General features: G+C 37.5%; 2 protein-coding genes across 5 annotated transcripts; one reads left to right on the top strand and one right to left on the bottom strand.

Moving 5' to 3' along the window:
* Positions 1 to 693: 693 nt before the first annotated feature.
* cysltr3 (cysteinyl leukotriene receptor 3) lies at positions 694 to 4,506 on the bottom strand. The gene is made up of 2 exons (XM_039691961.2): positions 4,414 to 4,506; positions 694 to 2,087 (listed from the first exon to the last, which is right to left on the bottom strand). The coding sequence occupies exons 1-2, from the start codon at positions 4,418 to 4,420 to the stop codon at positions 832 to 834; spliced, it is 1,263 nt and encodes a 420-aa protein (XP_039547895.2). The 5' UTR covers positions 4,421 to 4,506; the 3' UTR covers positions 694 to 831.
* A 1,731-nt stretch (positions 4,507 to 6,237) lies between these two features.
* On the top strand, positions 6,238 to 18,985 carry rbm5 (RNA binding motif protein 5). 4 transcript variants are annotated; one of them, XM_039692238.2, is made up of 25 exons: positions 6,238 to 6,397; positions 7,103 to 7,164; positions 7,936 to 8,125; positions 8,209 to 8,364; positions 10,542 to 10,611; positions 11,203 to 11,276; positions 12,014 to 12,097; positions 12,803 to 12,863; positions 13,281 to 13,346; positions 13,527 to 13,687; positions 13,815 to 13,912; positions 14,008 to 14,095; positions 14,186 to 14,254; positions 14,361 to 14,430; positions 14,609 to 14,688; positions 15,523 to 15,634; positions 15,718 to 15,809; positions 15,895 to 16,059; positions 17,155 to 17,295; positions 17,387 to 17,455; positions 17,543 to 17,716; positions 17,794 to 17,868; positions 17,956 to 18,056; positions 18,146 to 18,275; positions 18,581 to 18,985. In XM_039692238.2, the coding sequence occupies exons 2-25, from the start codon at positions 7,124 to 7,126 to the stop codon at positions 18,704 to 18,706; spliced, it is 2,493 nt and encodes an 830-aa protein (XP_039548172.1). In that variant the 5' UTR covers positions 6,238 to 6,397; positions 7,103 to 7,123; the 3' UTR covers positions 18,707 to 18,985. The 4 variants fall into 4 exon arrangements, with proteins under 4 accessions (XP_039548172.1, XP_039548171.1, XP_039548175.1 ...); XM_039692237.2 differs by having other exon boundaries at positions 17,384 to 17,455; XM_039692241.2 differs by having other exon boundaries at positions 6,257 to 6,397; positions 7,103 to 7,140.
* The last annotated feature ends 1,041 nt before the right edge of the window (positions 18,986 to 20,026 follow it).

The raw sequence follows: 20,026 nt of genomic DNA, 5'->3' as shown, positions 1-20,026 counted from the left end.
TGTAGGGACCCTTGTTATGCTACCGTGTTACTGTTGGGCTATTTTGAGCCTTGTTAGTGGTAATAACAAGCGATTTTTATTTGTCATTACTCTATGCCCTATATACTAGCGTTATAGATTAAACTGTTTTTAGAGATAAAACTATTTACATTCAGCAATCATGAAAACAAATCTCTGATAACAGTTGACTAGGTAACAATGTGTAATTAGACCAAAGGTTCATTTTGCGCCGGAGTTGTCCTTTTTTTATATTTTATGTATTTATTCAAATATATGGTGACATTATATTGAAAATGCTATGCTCCAATTAAGGCTGCTGTCACTAGCAGAAGCGACAGCTAATGGATAGATTGAATTCAGTGAGAGATGAACAAGGTTTTTTGTGCGGTAAAAATCCAGCCAACATTTTTTTATGAAGGGGAGTCGGTGCTGTTTTTAGTACGTAGCGGTTCTGTTGTTTTCATCATGCTAACACCTGGGTGTTTTACGGCTTCAGTGTTTGATACTGGTGCGATTACAACCGCTCTGTTTCTCCATGGGGTTATTTAGAGTAGAAATGATTCTTTAGATTATTAAAATGTTCTTTACACAGGTTTTTTGAAGACCAAAATGACACTGCTATGAAAACCCCCATCTGTGACCTTTATTTTTAAGAGCGTGCCTGGATGAGTTGAACAAGAACATGCATTCCTTCAATTTGATGTAAAATGCTTGGGATAAAAGCATCTGCCAAATGCATAAACAGTCAAAAAGATTCACCTAGACTTCTCTAATGCCCAACATCTTAGTTCAGAAGTAAAAAGGGAAAAAAAGAAATACATTTGAGTTTGCTTATTCATGACAACAATATTCTTCACACTCCGATTTCTTCCTCTGTTCTTTACTACTGCAAATCACTTCAGACTTTGCTTTGTCAGTCATCTGCTTTTTTGCAGAGTCCGAAAGTTTGCATTGCGTTTCAGGCACGCAGCCGTCATGCTTCTTTATGCTTATGACCTGACAGGAGTTTTCTGAGGAACATGGCACACAGTATTGGTGCACAGCAGAGAAGCTTCTTGTCTTCTGAGAGTTTCTGGATTGGCTCCGTCGTCGAAGAGACGAGAACTCACCGTTATTGATGGAGTTTTGCCTTTTTCCACTTGAAGCTTTACGGACCGCCTCGCGGAAGTTCTCTCCGGCGAAGAAGTACAGCAAGGGATTGAAGCAACTGTTGGATGCCGCCATGCACAGCGAGATGACCAGAACTTTCAGGAGGTACTTTCTGACCCGGCAGTCCTGGCTTGAAACAACGGCATGAAGATGGACCGTGCGGATGACGTGATACGGTAGGAAACACAGCAGGAACGTGCTCAGGACAACCACGATCAAACACACAGCGCGACGCCGCTTTTGATTGCCGATTTTCCGCCCAAAGACGAGTTCGTAGAAGATGTAGCTGTAGCAGACCAGTATTGTAATAAACGGAATGACGAATCCAAACGACACCCCCACATAGTTCAAGATAAATATGCGCTGCCACGACGTGATGTTCCCGGGTTCAAAGCAGATCGTTTTACCCTCCCGTTCTAAAGTCCCCGACATGAGGAACGGCGTTGACAAGGCGGCCACAAATATCCAGATCACAAAGCACGATATACTGGCTCGCCGCACCGTGGCCTGGCTCTTGTGGCGTATGGGGTGAAGCACGGCGTGGTACCGTAGTACACTAAGGCCAGTGAGGAACAATACGCTTGTGTACAGGTTCACGTAAAAGCAAAATACACACCAGCGGCAAAACCAGTCTGGGAAGTCCCACTGACCGCCCCTGAAGTAGTACACCAGGCGGAAGGGCAAAGTCAAGGAGAAGCTAGCATCTGAAATGGCCAAGTTGGTCATAAAAACCGTGTTGGCAGTCTTCTTCGGGGTGAAACGCAGGAACACGACCAAAGCCAATACGTTGCTGATGAATCCAATAGGGAATACAACACTGTACGTGATGGTGTATGCCATATATTTGAACTCGTCGCTGTCCCTGCGTGTCTGGTTGAGGCATGCATGTTCTTGGGTGGTGTTGAGCTGAAACAGAGTTTCCAATGTAGACGTGGGAGCTGGAGACAAAAAGAGAATACGTTAGATATCAAACAATTGTGTTGCGAGCAGAATCAGTGCAGTCACGATAGGCTTTAAAGGAGTCGTTCACTTTAAAAAAAACTTTTGCTGATAATTTACTCACCCCCATGTCATCCAAGATGTCCATGTCTTTCTTTCTTCAGTCGAAAAGAAATTAAGGTTTTTGATGAAAACATTCCAGGATTTTTTCATATAATGGACTTCAATGGGAACCAAACGGTTCAAGGTCCAAATGAGAGTTTCAGTGCAGCTTCAAAGGGCTTTAAACGATTTCAGATGATAAATAAGGGTCTTATCTAGCGAAACGATTGGTCATTTCAAAAATAAATAAAAAATTGTAAGTTTTATAAGCACATACGCTTGCCTTGCTCTGTTCTGTGATGAGCGTTTGTGACTCTTCTGTTCATCAAAATGAACAAATCTTTTCTCAAGTCATTTGGTTCAATGAATGAAATGACTCGAAAAAAGATTTGTTCATTTTGATGAACAAGTTTGATCGAACAGGAGAGTCACACAGAACAGAGCAAGGCGAGCATTTGTGCTTATAAAACTTAATTTTTTTTTTTTTTTTGAAATGACCGATCGTTTCGCTTGATAAGACCCTTATTCATCGTCTGGTGTCGTTTAAAGCCCTTTGAACAGTTTGCAGTTTGTACTGAAACTCTCATTTAGATCGTGAACCGTTTGGTTCCCATTGAAGTCCATTATATGGAGAAAATCCTGGAATGTTTTCATCAAAAACCTTAATTTTTTTTTCGACTGAAGAAGGAAAGACATGGACATCTTGGATGACATGGGGGTGAGTAAATTATCAGCAAAAGTTTTTTTAATGCAAAATTATACTTGCTTCTGTTTTTACTAGTTAAAAAAACAAATAATAATGATCTACATTCTACATTAACAAACTCTGTCCAGTAACAAACACTGGTCAAGCATCTTTTGGCTATGCAAATTTGCAGGTCACTCAACTTCAGCTTTTGCAGCTAATTTTAAGAAAAACTATTTGCATGTGTTTACGATTTTACTCTGAATGGATGTGAGTTTAGTGACTAAGACTAAGCATGCTGATAATATGATAAAGAAATGATACAAGAAAGTGATTAATGCTAAAATGAAGGCATTGCTCAACAATAGCTTACTAAACCAGGAAATGGTGATTTTATTTAAAACACAGGTTTAAAAAAAAAAAAACCTCGGTTTTCCTGGTTAAATATTGATATTGCCATGGAGGTTTGATATACACAGCAGGGTTGTGTTTGGTATAATATACTTTACTTTATCTAAAACTATTTTAAACAAGACTTGTATATTTTTTATGCATATTTTTTGTATAATTTTATTTAATAGTTTATATTAATATTTTATTTAAAACAATTATATTTGAATACATTTGAAAGAAGAAAAAAATATTGTTATTTCTTGTCATGTCTATTATTTTTCAACTACCCAAATATCGTTATTTTATTAAGAAGTCTCTTGTTTCCAGTTATCCCATCCATAGTTCAAATGCAAAACATATGCAAAAGAATATTCAGTGGGTAAAATGAAAACTGTTGCACACTAACAATATTCAAATGACTGATGTATTCATAGACCAGCAAAACAAAACATGAAACGTTTTTCTGCATAAAGAAAGGCATTGTTAATTATTAATATTCTCATTAATCCAATGTTCTGGAAGTAAAAGTCTGGTAATGCTATTGTCAAAGTAAATAGACTAAAGCTGATTTAAACTGGAATATCATGGAACAAGTTTGGCCACAAGTCTTATAAAAAGTACCAATGGTATTTTCATATTTTATACATATGCTAATTCCTTTAAAAAAAAAAAGTAATGTGAAGAGGATACCATGGTACAGAGATGAGACGATACTTTAGTATACCATAGTACGTAAATAGTATTCAAGTAAGGCTACTTTAAGGTAGTTCCAAATTCATTTATAATGGCATGTTTGCAGGATAGGCTACCAAGAAGCCATAAAGTACAAAGACAAAGTCCATAGTCCAAAATACAGTTTTTCGGCTTCTTCTTGGAGTGCCATTTCAAAAGGTATCATTATATACAATTTCAAACATGTTTATTTGTACCTTTTTGACATTTTTTGACATACCACTCCTAAAATATGCCGAAAAACTGTACTTTGGACTATGGACTTTGTCTTTGGACTACCAATATTAGCCTATGGTTTATTTGTAAATATGCCATTATAAATTAATTTCAGAACTATATAGAATGCATCCACTGACATTAAAATGTAAAACTCAATATGACTCGTGTGAGGTTGTGACTGCAGTTTCACTCACCTGTCATTCTCTTTTGACCAGCATGCTCCTCATCATCAGCGGACTGATGAATTCGAGTCAGTCAAGATTGTTGTATTGAGTGCGTTATGCAAAAAAAAATGTCAATATGCTTCTCTCTCAGCAGCTTCAAGTGTCTGCTTCCTTTGAAAAAGTGCATGAAGAATGCTGTCTCTTCTCGGGTGTCCAACCCGTAATTCCAGTGAAGCGTATTAACAGTCGTAACGCACGAAGTTAACCAGACTCTCCAATTGTTGTCGGCTTGGCAAAAGAATCGCTTGTTTTCAATGATTCATACGAACCGATTCGCACAGCACATTCGACTGCAGAGATGTGAAACAAACTACACAGCATTCGACGCGATATGGATAAAACCAAATCGAAATCATAGTGGTATACAGAATCATTTCTGTAATTCGAAATGTTTTCTTGGGGAGTTCAAACGAATCGATTCGTTAAATTGAATCAGACTTCAGAACCTTCCTAAATATTTCCAGAGAAACCACGCCTCACACTTCAGGTGTTTTTCTTCTTTGTCAGTTTCTCTGAGCAGATGATTTATGTAGGTAGCATAATTGCCTAATTCCCGTTACATGACCAAAATTAAGACATTTAATTAATTTTGTTATTATGTAGGCTATACGTTTAGAAAAGAATTGTATTATCTTAAAGCACATTATTAATAATATTCTTAATAAATCTTAATATATTTGTAAAACATATTGGTTTTAGGCTTGTTATGCAAAAAGAACCATAAAACAACTTCTAGGTTTTCAGTTAGTCAAAGAGTTACCAGAACGTTAGAGGATGTCCAAAAAGATTGTATTTCAATAATTTTGTTATCATAAATATGTGTAAAAACTAACAGCAAAAACGAGAAGAATAAATTATCTATATCATAAATAATAATTTATATACTTCTAATTTTCTGATCAAACGTCACAGATGGACAATAGAGGAGTATGTCCAAAAATATGGTATTTAGCCCTCAATCGGGTCATGGGGTCTATACGACCCCAATCGACTTTTACTTAATAAAAAAAAGGTTCCCTTCATCTCAGTGGAATAAGATTTTGTAACTTTTCATACATTATCTATCGATACACACACAAAATAACTGGGCTTGATTCGGTTGATCTGTAGGTATGTAAAAAAAATGTTTACACTTCTGGTCTTTGGGGTGGGGTCAGTATGATCCAACCTTGAAATTAATTTGGAAATGTGAAAAAAAGAAAATTCTTCATGTGTCAAAAAAAAAAAAAAAAAAAATCCGGCATAAATCTGAAATTTTTTACACACAAATGAAGTTTCTAGTACTAGAGCATAAATGCAATGTATCATAAAAAAAAATAATATTTCATATGCAAGCTAATGGTGAGGAATTGTGTGGTAGATACAAAAGTAGGCTATACTTTATCTCCAAAAACACCGCATTAATGAATAGATGAGAAGTAAACAAAAAAAAAAACGATATATTATTTGTATGATTAAAAATGTAAATATTTTTTGTACAACTCAATCAATTACCCCGAAGCCCAGAAATGTAAACAGGAAAAGAAGACCATTTGAAGGTTTAACAATGATATAAACAACCACCATAGTAGCATGGTAACATCACAACAAAAACGAGAAGAATAGCATATAGCCGATATATATATAATAAATGATGTACTTCTAGGTTCTCAGTTAGTCAAATAGTTTGCTATCCTTTGATCAAATGTCACATATTACGAGGAGGAGCGATCTCTATGGCCAAATCGGCTGAAAGAAACTATATCTCCCATCATGCAACAGCAACAACAATACGTCACCTTCCCATCTAAATGCATTCTGGGAAGGAGAAGCTTGTAGACCATTTTAGCTGCAGATGACATCGAATGACCTGACCAAGAGTGCGATCTTTGGAGAGAGGTGATCTGTTGGCAGTCATTGCACCTCTCAACATTTGAGAAATATTTTACTTCAGAGTTTCGTTGAAATATATTTGGTAAGTTTTCGTTGTTTCGTGGCGGTCTTTGCGCCTTTTTCAACGACAACACGACGACACAGTCTGAGTCTCCATTTTGATGTGCCTTCCTGAACTTCTCACATAACGAAAATTAACACCACACGAACAAAAACAAACTTACTACCACTGGATTTTTAGCCATGTACAATTGAAATATCATATTTTTTCCCAACATATAGCTATTGGTAATGCCGTGTTTTACGAGCATGTTATGTTTTTTTTAATTACGTTCACGTTAACGTTACATTGAATTGCAATGCAAGTTAAATACCGCTTTATTAAAATGCATTCAGCATTCAGTTCTCTCTCTCGCTCTGTCTGTCTCTCTCTCTCTCTCTCTCTCTCTCTCTCTCTCTCTCTCTCTCTCTCTATATATATATATATATATGTATGGTAGTGTATATCTCTCTCTATATGTATCGTAGTGTTGTACTCATAGCAAGTGCTGTGATCTTATTAAACGGTGTTATTATGTTAACTGTTACGTAACTTGCATGGTATTAAGAATACCACATGACATGTACAATAAAAAACACAGTACCATGTTATTTTATATAATTAAACCAATAGCACACATACCTATGTGGTTCTAACACAAGGCGTTGGCATGTCATATAATTGTGTTTATGATATGTGCAACATTAACATTGTACTATAACACTTTGTTCTGTACGATTTTAACAGGCCTTGTATTGAGAAACGAAGATGGGCGCAGATAAACGGTCAGTGTTTTATGACTTGATGAGGTAAATATTCTCACAACTAGGGATGTGCCCGAAGCCCAAATCCACATTTGGAAAGGCACGAACAATGAAAACGCATTCTACGAAGCCCAGGAAGTGACATGGTTTGGCTTCCTGTGGTAGTTGATAACATTATAGTACATTAAATTTTATTTATGTGAAGATAGAAAGGAGAGATGATTGACAGGACCATGTCAGAGGATTTGGTGCACAACACATCTTTACCATCATTGACGCACATTATCTTGTAAAATATGTGGCCAGTATCGCTGCTCCCTATATTCACTGTATGAGATGGCGAATTGGAAAGTAAAAAGTGAGCCTGTACATTTTTGGTCAAGATCTTCTATTGACAATTGTTCATGCTCCCCTTCAACCATTCTTTCACAATTTGAGCCTGATGCATCTTGACAATGTCATTCTGGAATATGGTTATGGTGTGTCTTCCTACATGGTTGTTTAAGAAATGAAAAGCTACACACTCCTTCAATTAGGGTTAGAAGAACTGTTGCCAAACATATAAGGTACTAAACATAATAGTCACTGCAATAATGATCCAAATCATAGACTCTTAACCATTTAACTATTTAAATCCAAACTGGGACTTGTTTTATTTGCCAGGCATTACATTTTCTTTTCTTTCTTTCTTCAACATGTCCCTTTAGGGGCTCCGTAGTAATTTCCTTTCCAAACATAGTGTTTTGCTTCGGACACATCCCTACTCGCAACTTAAATTGAACGTCATAATATCATAATCTCTTGTTGTAACCCTAGGGTTAGCCGTACCGAACGCAGTGGCAGGTACGGCTCCGAACAGTCTCGCGACGACCGCAGGGACCGTCGAGATCGAGACGATCGCGGATACGACTCTCATCGCTGGAGTGATGATCGGCGTAGTAGTGACCGTTACGATGGTGAACGTGGTGAGAGAAGCGATCGATACTGGAGCAGAGACAGTCCTGAGGTGAGGACTTACTAATATGAATGCTTATTTGAGGTTTTGACATAGAATGACGCTCACTTTACTAATTCTCATCCGTGTTACAGAGAGGAAGGAAACGGCGCAGCAGCGACGGGTCTGACGACGGACACCACTCGGATGGCGATTACTCTGAGCATGACTATAGAGGAGACCCAGCTGACGAGAAGGAGAGCAAGACCATCATGCTCCGGGGTCTGCCCATGAACACCACAGAAGCAGATGTAAGTCCTTTGTCTGATGAAGTTTCCGTTGAAATAAAATCTTAAAAAAGCCATAATTAAGCCAAACGTGTAAAGGAAAATTCTGCTGTAAGTATTAATAGTAAAAATAACTGTATTGAGTAAGTTTAAGCATTGAACTAATTAAAGCTCATCATGGAATTGTCTACAGTGATAAAGCTGCATGATCAATTGAGAATCACAATTTTAAGTTTGTTTTAACTATTATTATTTCATCCAGGACTTCACTGTGAAATGTATAGTAATTCAAATCATGTATTATTATTATTGTTTAAATGTATAGATATTAGGGCTGGGCGATATGGCCAAAAAATCATATCTCGATATTTTTTGGTCAAATGGCGATATACGATATATATCTCGGTACTTTCTACGTTTTCTATTTAGATAAAGAAAATCTTTATATTAAAAAAAAAAATATATATATATATATATATAGTATATATATATATATATATATATATACAGTATATTCACATTCGGCCCAATGATATCCTACAAACAATGTTGATATTGAAGGATATGGAAACAAATATAATATAGGCTATGCAATATATTATGTGCAAAAAACTTTTGTTTTTATATTGACTAAAAGCTAAACTAAAAATGAAAATAAAAACAAAAACAAAAGCACAAACTAATTATATTAGCCTGCATTTGATTACCCCATTATAATCACTTTCACTTTCATTAAAAATATATACTTGTAGGTTTAAAATTTCACATATGGCACATTTATTTTCTCCAACAACAAATATTTTAGCAATATGTTTATTTTAGTCAGAATTATTGCGTACTACGTAGTACTAATCACGCGCATGCGTGCGCCGGCGCTCGTTCAAGGAAGCATGAATTTTAGCGGAGATTCACTTGCAGAAACTCGTCCTCTTCTGACATGGACATATTTGTTGTGAAATGGACATATTTGCTTTACTTTCTAACATTTACAGATGGAGAATATGTGAAATGTAAGTTGAGCACTGAGGAAAGCACCACATCTCAAACGCATTAAACAGCGCAAGTATATCTGTCAGTCAGCAACAGTGTCTGTCAGAGCATTTGACAGGGCGGCAAGCTGCCTTAAACTTGTTAACTATATCAAAGTGATTTTGACGCAATTAATATAAGCTTGTGTCATGTTTAGGACAAATTGTACTACGTAGCCTAGCTTCACTGCAGCAGCTCACACTGCAACCTCCGCTATTTTTCAGATGTGCTCATATCAAACTACTGTATCGATATAAACGGTATTGCCTCATTCCATATCGTTTCAAAAAATATAACGATACATCGTACATATTCGATATATCGCCCAGCCCTAATAGATATATGAAAAAATTCACACTAATTCTGTGTTTTTGCTGGTAATAAAATTAAGTCATAAAACACTAATTTTATCATAAACTTTTTTGTCAAATAATGTGCTGCACAATGGGCTTTACTGTTAAAATTAAAACATGGATTATTCCTTACTCAGTTTTGTTTAAAAAATTAATAATTTATTCGTATTAGTGTTAATGTATTACTACATTTGGACATTTCCTATTTTGTACTGTACAACAGTAATATATTTCTGTCAAGTTATTTCTGCTTTTATTTTGACGGGTTGCCGTGAAGCCCTTTGGAGTTTCTGTGTGTTTGTCATGATCGTCATGATGATAGTTTCACAAATGAAGCGGTTAAATGATCACGAAGTGACTTTCAGAGTGGATCTAGAGCCTGGAGAGGAAGTTCAATCATTTCTGTCTTCATATAGGCAAAAAAAAAAAAATCAGCGCAAGCGTCAAACGTGTGTCTTCAGTGTATGTGTGTGTGTGGTAACGTTAAATAAAACTGCGCGTCGTCGGCTGCACCAGAGCCGTTGAAAAAACATTCATATTTAACAGCTCTGGGCTGCACTATTCATTCACACGGAACATACGATTCATACGAACAGGATTCGTATTTAAATAGTATTTGAGCTTTAATAATCACACACACTAGTCTATATTGCGATTTTTATTTCAAGTGTACTGAACCACTTTCTATTTATTCCTCGAAAATATACAGTAAAATCCTTTATTATGATTTCGTCAGCATTTTAGGGGGGCGGGGGGTCGTTTTCCCCAAACAATGGTAGGGGAAACACTGCTTATCTGACTTTGCCTTGTAATCCACAGATTCGAGCAGCCATTGACCAGCTGGAGGGGCCAAAGCCGATGGACGTGAGGCTGATGAAAAAGAGAACAGGTGAGACTGATGTACCGTGGATCCTTCCCCTCCCAAACAAACCTGTGTCCGCTGGGCCAACCTGCTTCCGCTCAAACGCCTTTTGCCATAGCAACATGTTATCTGACCAGGTTTACCCTTCAGGCTACTGAGTTAAGACATTTGTTGCACAATAAATAACATGTTTTGGAGGTAAGTTTTTGTGTGGCGCAAAATTGGCAGAGTTTTATTCGTGCCAATTTAAGTTACATGAGCGTAGAAGCAGTCATGTATCTTCTTTATCTTGTTTAAGTAGGTACACGCATATATAAAAGATGGTCCAAGTTTGTCTGATGGCAGCATCTGTCTCATAAAGATTATTTTAAGATTCTCATGTTTATGACTGTTTGCTTTGATTATTGAATCAACCTATTTTATCATCGTTAGACCAACAGCTAGAATATTATAAGGTGCTGTTGCTATGGTAAAAGTTTCCAGGCAACCCCCCTACATCTCTTTGGCCTCTCTGGGTCAAGGGGGTCACGAAGCAGTTTGTGACAGAGTTTGAATGTTGTACAACTGAACCATTTAAACTAACACGCCTCCCGTCTGTATATCTGAATGCCTCTCTAGGTATAAGCCGAGGTTTCGCCTTCGTGGAGTTTTATCACTTGCAAGCTGCTACCCGATGGATGGAGACCAATCAGGTTGCTTCCTAATCACCAAGTCTAGCTTTTTGCCCTGGGGATTAATGCAATTTGTTTACAAAAAGACAAACTGAGGGAAAAAAAAGCAAAGTTGCTGCCCCAGCAGACTATATGGACAGAAATGGACCAGAGCTCTTGTTTTTGAAGGCAAGGTGTGACCAAAACATAGAAGAGCCATTTGATGGAAACACTGGCTTTTCTCCTAAGTCATGTTATTAACTTTTTACCAGAACTCTAAAAAAAAAAAAAAAGCACTGATTTTTAAGAGGGAAAGCGATAAATAATAAACTTCAGGTGTGACTTGAATGACTCAAATGGGTTTTAAGCTAAAAATTGTCAGTGCATTGAAAAATGTGTTTTTCATAGTTGATTTTTTTTTTTTTTATGTGTGTGAAGTTGTTCAAGTCTAGAAGTAGAAGTGAAATGTGGTGCTATATTTAACATCCCATTTCATGGACCTCAGGATTAAAATATCTAGTAATTAGTTCTTTTGCGCAGAGAAAATAAATGCCTCGTCTAGAAAGTCCCCCCCATCCCGTTTAAGAAAGGAGTGCCTTTTTTTTACACTCTGTTCCGGCCCCATCCGGACACTCGGGTCCCAAACACACACCATCTTACACATTAAACCCTCCCGGGCGATCCTCACCCTAAACCCTCGTGGCTAATGTGGTTGTTCTTGGGCTGAGATCAAGCCTTTGCAAGAGAGGAAATAACCAAACCCTTTCTTCCTTTTCCAGAAACTGCTGACTGTTCAAGGCAAGAGTGTTGCCGTGCACTACAGCAACAACCGGCACAAGTTTGAGGACTGGCTCTGCAACTCAGTAAGTTACATGGGTTTTTCCAAAACTAAAGTAAAAATTGCTGTTTCATGATGATGATGCTATCGTAATGGTCTCATTCAGGAATTTCATTGGATGTTAAAAAAAAATTAATTAAAACCAGTGTATATTTCTCTATACACTATCGTTCAGATGTTTGCCGTCAGCCTTGTATTTTTGAAAGAACCTTTTTTTTGTTCGAGATTTAATTGATCAAAAATGATGGTAAAGACATTTATAATGTTACAAAAGATTCATATTTCAAATAAATAAACTACAATAAATACTTCAGTAGCTAATCAGCATATTAGAATGATTTCTGAAGTCTCCAGCTTTGCCATCATTGAAATGGAAAATAATTTTAAATTGAATTCTTTCACAATATTGCTGTTTATACCATGTTTTTAATTTAAAAAAAGAACAGCCCTGGTGAGCATGTCGCTCTAAAACATTAAAAAGTCTTTTTGACCCCTAACTTTTGAACGGTAGTGTGTGTATACAAGAGAAAGTTATTTTATATTATATTTTGTCCCTATGAAGATAGCCTTTGATGCAGATACGGCATTAAAATAAATGATGAATATTGATGAAAATAAGTGACTTAAATGCTGTCCACCACGGTAAGTGTTCAAGCCACTGTAGTGCGCTTGTTACCTGATGCCCCATAGCAGAAGTGTCAATTAAAACAATATGACCGGTTGCTTGCAGTGTGGCCTGTACAATTTCCGGAGAAGGCTGAAGTGCTTCAGGTGTGGCGCAGCTAAAGTGGGTAAGTAGATCCCGGAGAAGGAAACCGCTGACTGCACCCGTCCGGATGGTCCAGTCAAACACTGTCAATTCTATTTCTTTTTCTTTTTTTACACACTAAGATGTCTGTGGAGTTGTCATCTACAGTTTTCTTAACTAAAACATGATGGTGATGAATAATCTTTCTCATAATTGCTGGTGTTTTATATGCTTGTTAGTCAAATCAGGCATCAAAAAAATAAAACACAATAACCCCTTATATTATCGTTTACAGAATCTGCCTCATCAATGCCAATGATTTAAAAACAGCCGATAACTTTGTCATTGTAGGGATTGATTCATGATGTGCTCAAAGCTTTTTATGGGGCAGTGATGTGGTTTGAATCAGACTACTGTGTTTAAAGAAACTCAATCGTGCTTTTGTTCTGTTTATTTTCAGATTCTGAGTCCAGCAGCACTACAGGAACCACAGAAACCCAACCCAGTGGAGATTACTATGGAGATAGTAAGGATATTTCCGATGCGTAATATCTGAAATATCAATTGCATATTATTTGCCTCCAATTTCTAGACTGACATTTAAATAGCAAATTAGCAATGTTGGTTGATACTGGTATAACCACCAGTGTGATGTACAGCACTCTTTTTTTTGCAATCACATTGACATGTTTGCATGTTTTGACAGCAATCATCCTGAGGAACATCACCCCTCAGTCCACTGTTGAAGCCATACTGTCGGCACTCGCCCCTTTCGCCAACCTCTCACCTGGCAACATCCGCCTCATTAAGGACAAACAGACGGGCCAGAACAGAGGGTTTGCCTTTGTCCAACTTGCCTCTCCTTTGGTACCTATTTCCCCCCTTCTTCAGTCTATGCAGATCTCTTTTGTTCTAAAAAAATCTAATTAAGTGAAACCAGTGTTTTTTGCAGTGCTGTTTGTAGCTCATTCTGATGATGTTTGTGGTTTTGCAGGAAGCATCACAGCTCCTAACCATCCTACAAGGCTTACAGCCCCCTTTCAAGCTGGATGGGAAGAATATTGGAGTCGACTACGCTAAAAGTGCTCGAAAGTACGTACCTCTCACTCGTATCCCCATGCTGTTGTCTAGCTCGGAAGCTTGATTAATAATTCAGTTCACTAAAAAGCCTTTTTTCCACTCCTCAGGGATCTGTTATTACCAGATGGGAACCGTGTTAGTGCCTTTTCAGTCGCCAGCACAGCTATTGCAGCTGCTCAGTGGTCCTCTAGTCAGGTACGAACAACTTTATAGTAACCATGCCTCAATGTTAAAGCAGAATTATGCATGCATGACTGATTTAAATGACTACATTTCACTTTACAGCCTCAGCAGAGCGTGGAGCCGACATCAGAATACAGCTACCTACAAGAAGGATATGTATCCTATTCACAGGTCAGCTGACTGCACCATCTTAAACGACACAAATATGTGCAGTACACCATTTATGTGAATCAGTTTTACATTGAAGTACTGAGCTAAGATGGGTTGTTGTGTTTAGGACTACCAGGCGTACTATCAGCAGCAGGCTGGAGCTGTGGACCCTTCCCAGGCGAATGGCATACTTGGAGGTAACGTTTCCTGGCTTTGTCTCTTTCCAGTTTAATTTGAGAACGTTTCCTGGCTTTGTCTCTTTCCAATTTAATTTTGTCGACATTTTCCCAGATCAACTTGATGTATGAAAAATAAAAGGATAAGTGGTGCTTGCTGTTTACAACGTGAAAACCTGTGATATGTTTTGATTTTCAGCGGCTCCAGGTGTGAAGGTGCTTCCTGCGGCTACAGGAGTGGTGATCTCTCAGACTGCACAGGTCTATCAACCTACTACGGTAACTTTTTTTTTTAATGCTACGAATTGGCTATTAATATTTTATATATATATATATATATCTATCTATCAGTTGCTAACTAGGCAGCCCAGACCCACTAGCAGCCCTTCCAAAGGGGGCTGCAAAACCTTATTAAAAACACTTCAAGTAAGATGAAACCTTTGAACTAAGTTTAAATGGCTTAAATAGTTTATTTATTTTTTAATCCAGTCCCACAACAATTGGCAAAATATCAAGTTTATCAACCTGGATATATAAGGGAATTTTAAATTGTGATTTCTAGACATGGAAAAAGTCATGGATATAAATAAAATCTTAAAGTGATGGTATTTTTTTATAACAAGAATACATTCCTAGGTATGTCAACCTGAAAGTTGTTTTATTGGGTTGAAATTCGTATTTGTAAAAATAATAATAATCACGAACCACTAGAAAAAAACATTGTTATTAAAACTTTAATTATTTTATTAGGTCAATTAGGACATTCAAGTAGCTTTTAGAAATGTGCTTAAACATTGCTGGTGTGCATCTTGTGACAAAACAATGTCTCTGACATTAAGATCAATGCAGGTTGCTAGACTTGAACCTTGCCTGTGAAACTGGGCATTAATGCCTGTAATTAAATGTAAACTGTAATTAAATGTATTATTTCATTGTTTTAATGTATTGCGATTCCTAGTTTCTGAACAAGCAGCTTTGTCATTACAGACAAATATCGCTGTAATTCTTCAAATATTGTCTTTGACAATGGTGCCTCGGAGTAAAACAAGGTTGAGAACCACTGTCCTAGTGTAACGATCGTTATAATGTCATTATAACCCTTTTTCTTTTCAGACGTTACAGATTGATGGCAAAGCCCAACCCATCACAGCCGCTTCCACCATTTCCGCCCCAGCAGTCTCAGCAACCGTCTCAGCAACCGCTACCTCTCAGGAAAACCAAGCCAGTAAGATCAGCTCATTAAATAAGACAGACATGATGCTACAGTTTGTTTTCTGATTCTTCTGCCATTTTTCCCATTTCCTCTAGCTGTCCCAGACACTTCCTCGTATCAGTACGATGAGTCGTCTGGGTATTATTATGACCCCAGCACTGGCCTGTACTATGACCCCAACACGCATGTATGTGTTCCATGCTTTTTTGGCAAGATAATGCTATATTTCATCTGTACTTGTAGAGGTTTCTGAACGTTGTTTCTGTCTGTAGTACTATTACAACTCCCAGACTCAGCAGTATCTGTACTGGGACGGGGAGAAGCAGGCCTACGTGCCGGCGGTGGACGCCAACAATGCGGCTCAGAACGCTGCCTCGGCTCCTCAGAAAGAGGGCAAAGAGAAGAAAGAGAAACCTAAGAGCAAAACGGCTCAGCAGGTAATAAATGTTTGCTAACCCACTCAGAAAACCAACATATTAGGAATGTCCTAGCAACTATTTGACGCTAGGGCTAGGTATTGACACAAATTTCACGACTCGATTTCGATTCACAAGCTTGCAATTCGATTTTGATTCGATTCAATATTGATTATTTTGGATATCAGTTACAATAAATGGCAAATTTTCTCAAGGAAATCAAATCTCTTAACTAATGCTTTAAACTATGGGAGTCTAGTTGCAGCCTACTAGGCTTCATTAGCCTAATATGAAGGTAATAATTAACTGTTTTGAAGCTATACAAACACTTAAATTACACTTATTTATTTTTATAAGAAGAAGATTATATGAAATATAAACATTTAAATGGTGGCTGTCATAAAATCTTGCCAGGTTTATTCAAATATGCATTAAATATTGAATAACATTAAGATTATAGTGCATATGTAATATGGTGTACATATTTAGCAAAATGCTCCTCTCTAGAGTTATTTTTTCTAGCTGACTAACGAGTTTATGTGGGTTTTCATTCTGAGGTAAATATGACGATACATGACATTGATTACAAGCTGTTTAACTGACGTCTTACCACGGGTTGAAACTCTGATTGAGCGAATCAATGTAACATGATACGGATTTCGATAAGTTGTACTCTATTTTTTAACACACTTTCAGATGCTCATTCATGTTTATTTTGCGCTGTGACTGGTATTATTAAGCCGGAAGAGAGATCAGCGCTGCTGCTTCTCTTGAGCTGCGCCAGATGTTTTTGAATATTTATGTTTTTGAATTTCTAAATAAAATGGACAATTTGAAAATTGAGACTTTGTTTCATATCAATAGTAACAAAGGACAAAGATTATTGCGATTTTTTTTTTTTGGATGCGCGTAGCCGCGATACAATGATCCATTCATTCAAATGAAACAGAATGAATAATTGATTCTTGAGATTTAAGAATCGATATCGGTTCGTAAAAATATTACCCAGCCCTATTTGTCACCTTAACATGGTGGCGAGTACAGAAAAATGTAGAAAATCTAGTTTGATTTCAATCCTTTATTGAAAAAATCAAAAATCCCTCCATCTCTGTGCAGATTGCGAAGGACATGGAGCGCTGGGCCAAGAGTCTGAACAAACAGAAAGAAAACTTCAAGGGCAGCTTCCAGCCTATCAGTCAGGAGGAGAGGAAGGAAGCAGCGGCAGCGGATGCTGGTTTCACACTCTTCGAGAAGAAGGTATTGTTGAAGACTCATTGCACTCTCTGATGATGATGACGATGGTGGTTTTGTCATAATTCATATGCTGTTTTTCTTCACACATTAGCAGGCAGGGGCACTGGAGAGGCTCGTAACAGAGGCGTCCAAAGCAACAGAAGAAGAGAGCTCCTCATCAAAGGTGCCAAATGCACCGCACCACTACAAAGCATGTCAGATTATCAAGTCGTGTGAGCTTATTTGTTCACCTCCCTTTGCTGCACCACAGGTGGGGCTGGTGGCAGCGTACAGCGGCGACAGTGAGCCGGAAGAGAGCATAGAGGGAGATGACCGGGAGGACAAGTTGACCGACTGGAAGAAGATGGCGTGCCTGCTGTGCCGAAGGCAGTTCCCCAATAAAGAAGGTCTGATCCGACATCAGCAGCTCTCAGACCTGCACAAGGTAATCACTCAGGGCCGCTTGAGTCTATCGTTTCTGAAAATACGCTGTATTTATATATTCATATGTCTGTTTTCCAGCAAAACTTGGAGGTTCTCAGGAGATCCAAACTGAGCGAAGCAGAACTGGAAGAGCTGGAGAGGAAAGAGACAGAGGTGTGTAACCTCATTACAAATACACACAGCCAAACTTCCTTCTTTTAAAGAGTATTTGCTGACGTGCATAACCCTTTTACCGAACAGATGAAGTACAGAGACAGGGCTGCCGAGAGACGAGAGAAATACGGTATCCCTGAACCCCCTGCACCCAAGAAAAGGAAGTTTACCCAGCCAACACCTGTTGTGTAAGTTGAAGTATTTTATTTTATCACAATATGTTCACTGTGGCAATACAAGTGCATTATCAATATTAAGACGGCGATCGATTTTGCAGAAATTACGAACAGCCCACAAAGGACGGATTGAACAGCGATAATATCGGCAATAAGATGCTGCAGGCCATGGGCTGGAAGGAAGGCAAAGGTCTGGGTAGAAACCAGCAGGGCATCACAACACCTATCGAGGTACGACTCATTATTCTACCCGTCATGTTATCATGCTACATTTAGTATTTAATAAATATTTTAACACAAATGTATCTTGTATGAATGTTTGTGAATGTAGGAAAACATGCATGCATGATCTAATGTTTAAAATTTGGCAAGTGCTAATGAAAACGTTTCTTTTTTTAATGAATTTGTCAACTCATGCTCCATATAAGGTTAATTTTGAACCCTGTTCTCAACCTCAGTGGCTGACTGATGTGTCCAAATAGCTAACATGACTGATGTTGAATGAATTTGACATGAATCTGTCGTCTTGCCTGCAGGCTCAGTTGAGAACGAAGGGAGCCGGTTTGGGAACTAAAGGAAGCAGCTACAGCCTCTCAGCCTCAGATACCTATAAGGATGCCGTCCGAAAAGCCATGTTTGCACGCTTCACGGAAATTGAGTGAATGAGGATCTGTTATGTCTGTTTGGCAACGGAAAAATATTCGTGACTTTCATCCTCTTTGTGGAGGAGTGTCATTTATTTATTTTGACTTCAGAAACTCTCTTGATGAATATAAGATATGTGACTAGAAGAATGTGTACATAATGTACAGTCCTTGAGAAATGTGAAACGCGCTTTTTTTTTTGGTGATTTGCTTTTTCCAAAATAGATCTTGAACTGTGTAAAGTTTATATATGATCTCATTTTTGTACATAAGAAAAAAATAAATGAGACGACCTGATTTGAATTTGAGTGCTTTTTTTGTAAAGTAAATTGGTGTAATCTTCATTCGTGAGATTAGGTTGGGTTGTTTATTTTGAGACAAAGTATTTACAAGGGAAAATCTGAAGTGTATTGTGTGCTGAATAGGCGTGCCAGGGTTTGTGAAAGTGATGCGCTGTCATGCTACGTAAACTTTAGAACGTTTCGGTTTCATTGCAAATATGTCTCGACACCTTTTGACCAAAGAATGCCGTCTCCATGAGACATTTAGCAGATTCTATCCCAAGCGATTAGTGCTGCTTTTGAGTAAAATGTGTTTTGAAAAATATATATTCTATGTAACATTGAAAATTGCATTTTTCATAAGAAATATGGAGGTTTATAACTTTTCCCTCTCTTTGTAATTCACCTTTTTTAAACTTTTTCCACTTCAGCAATAATCTCTGTCGACTTTAAAAAGACACCAAACTAAAGTCTGAAGAGCTTTCAAGATGTATGACCCGGATTAATTTGGAAATTGATTTTCAGGTCTATGATTGAAAAGTGAGTAAATTGATTATTACTACTGCATAAATATAATGAAGAGCCATAAAACTAAAATATAGTACGATCATTTCATTGAAATATAAAGAAATTGTCCAATTTGATGGACACAATAACATTCCCAGAGGACTAAACACAATACATTCATTCAATAAGATATTTAAAGGAGTAGTTAACTTTAAAAAAAAAATGTTTTGCTGATAATTTAATCACCCCAACGTCATTCAAGATGTCCACGTCTTTCTTTCTTCAGTCGAAAAGAAATTAAGGTTTTTGATGAAAACATTACAGGATTTTCTCCATATAATGGATTTCATTGGGAACCAAACGGTTCAAGGTGCAAATGAGAGATTCAGTGCAGCTTCAAAGGGCTTTAAAAGACACCAGATGATGAATAAGGGTCTTTTCAAGGACCCTTCAAGTCATGACTCGAAAAAAGATTTTTTCATTTTAATGAACAAGTTTGAACAGGAGAGTCACGAACGCTCATCACAGAACAGAGCAAAGTGAGCATTTT

Source organism: Pimephales promelas, chromosome 8 (genome assembly GCF_988280905.1).
Source record: "Pimephales promelas chromosome 8, fPimPro1.hap1.1, whole genome shotgun sequence".
In the NCBI taxonomy this organism is placed as follows: Eukaryota; Metazoa; Chordata; class Actinopteri; order Cypriniformes; family Leuciscidae; genus Pimephales; species Pimephales promelas.
This window is presented reverse-complemented; position numbering and strand designations above follow the sequence as displayed.

Coding starts and splice junctions, on each gene's coding strand:
- rbm5 (XM_039692237.2), top strand. CDS start 7,124: ATGGGCGCAGATAAACGGTCAGTGTTTTATGACTTGATGAG. Junction 8,126..8,208: donor GGAGCAGAGACAGTCCTGAG/GTGAGGACTTAC, acceptor TCCGTGTTACAG/AGAGGAAGGAAACGGCGCAG. Junction 14,096..14,185: donor CTCAGTGGTCCTCTAGTCAG/GTACGAACAACT, acceptor TTCACTTTACAG/CCTCAGCAGAGCGTGGAGCC.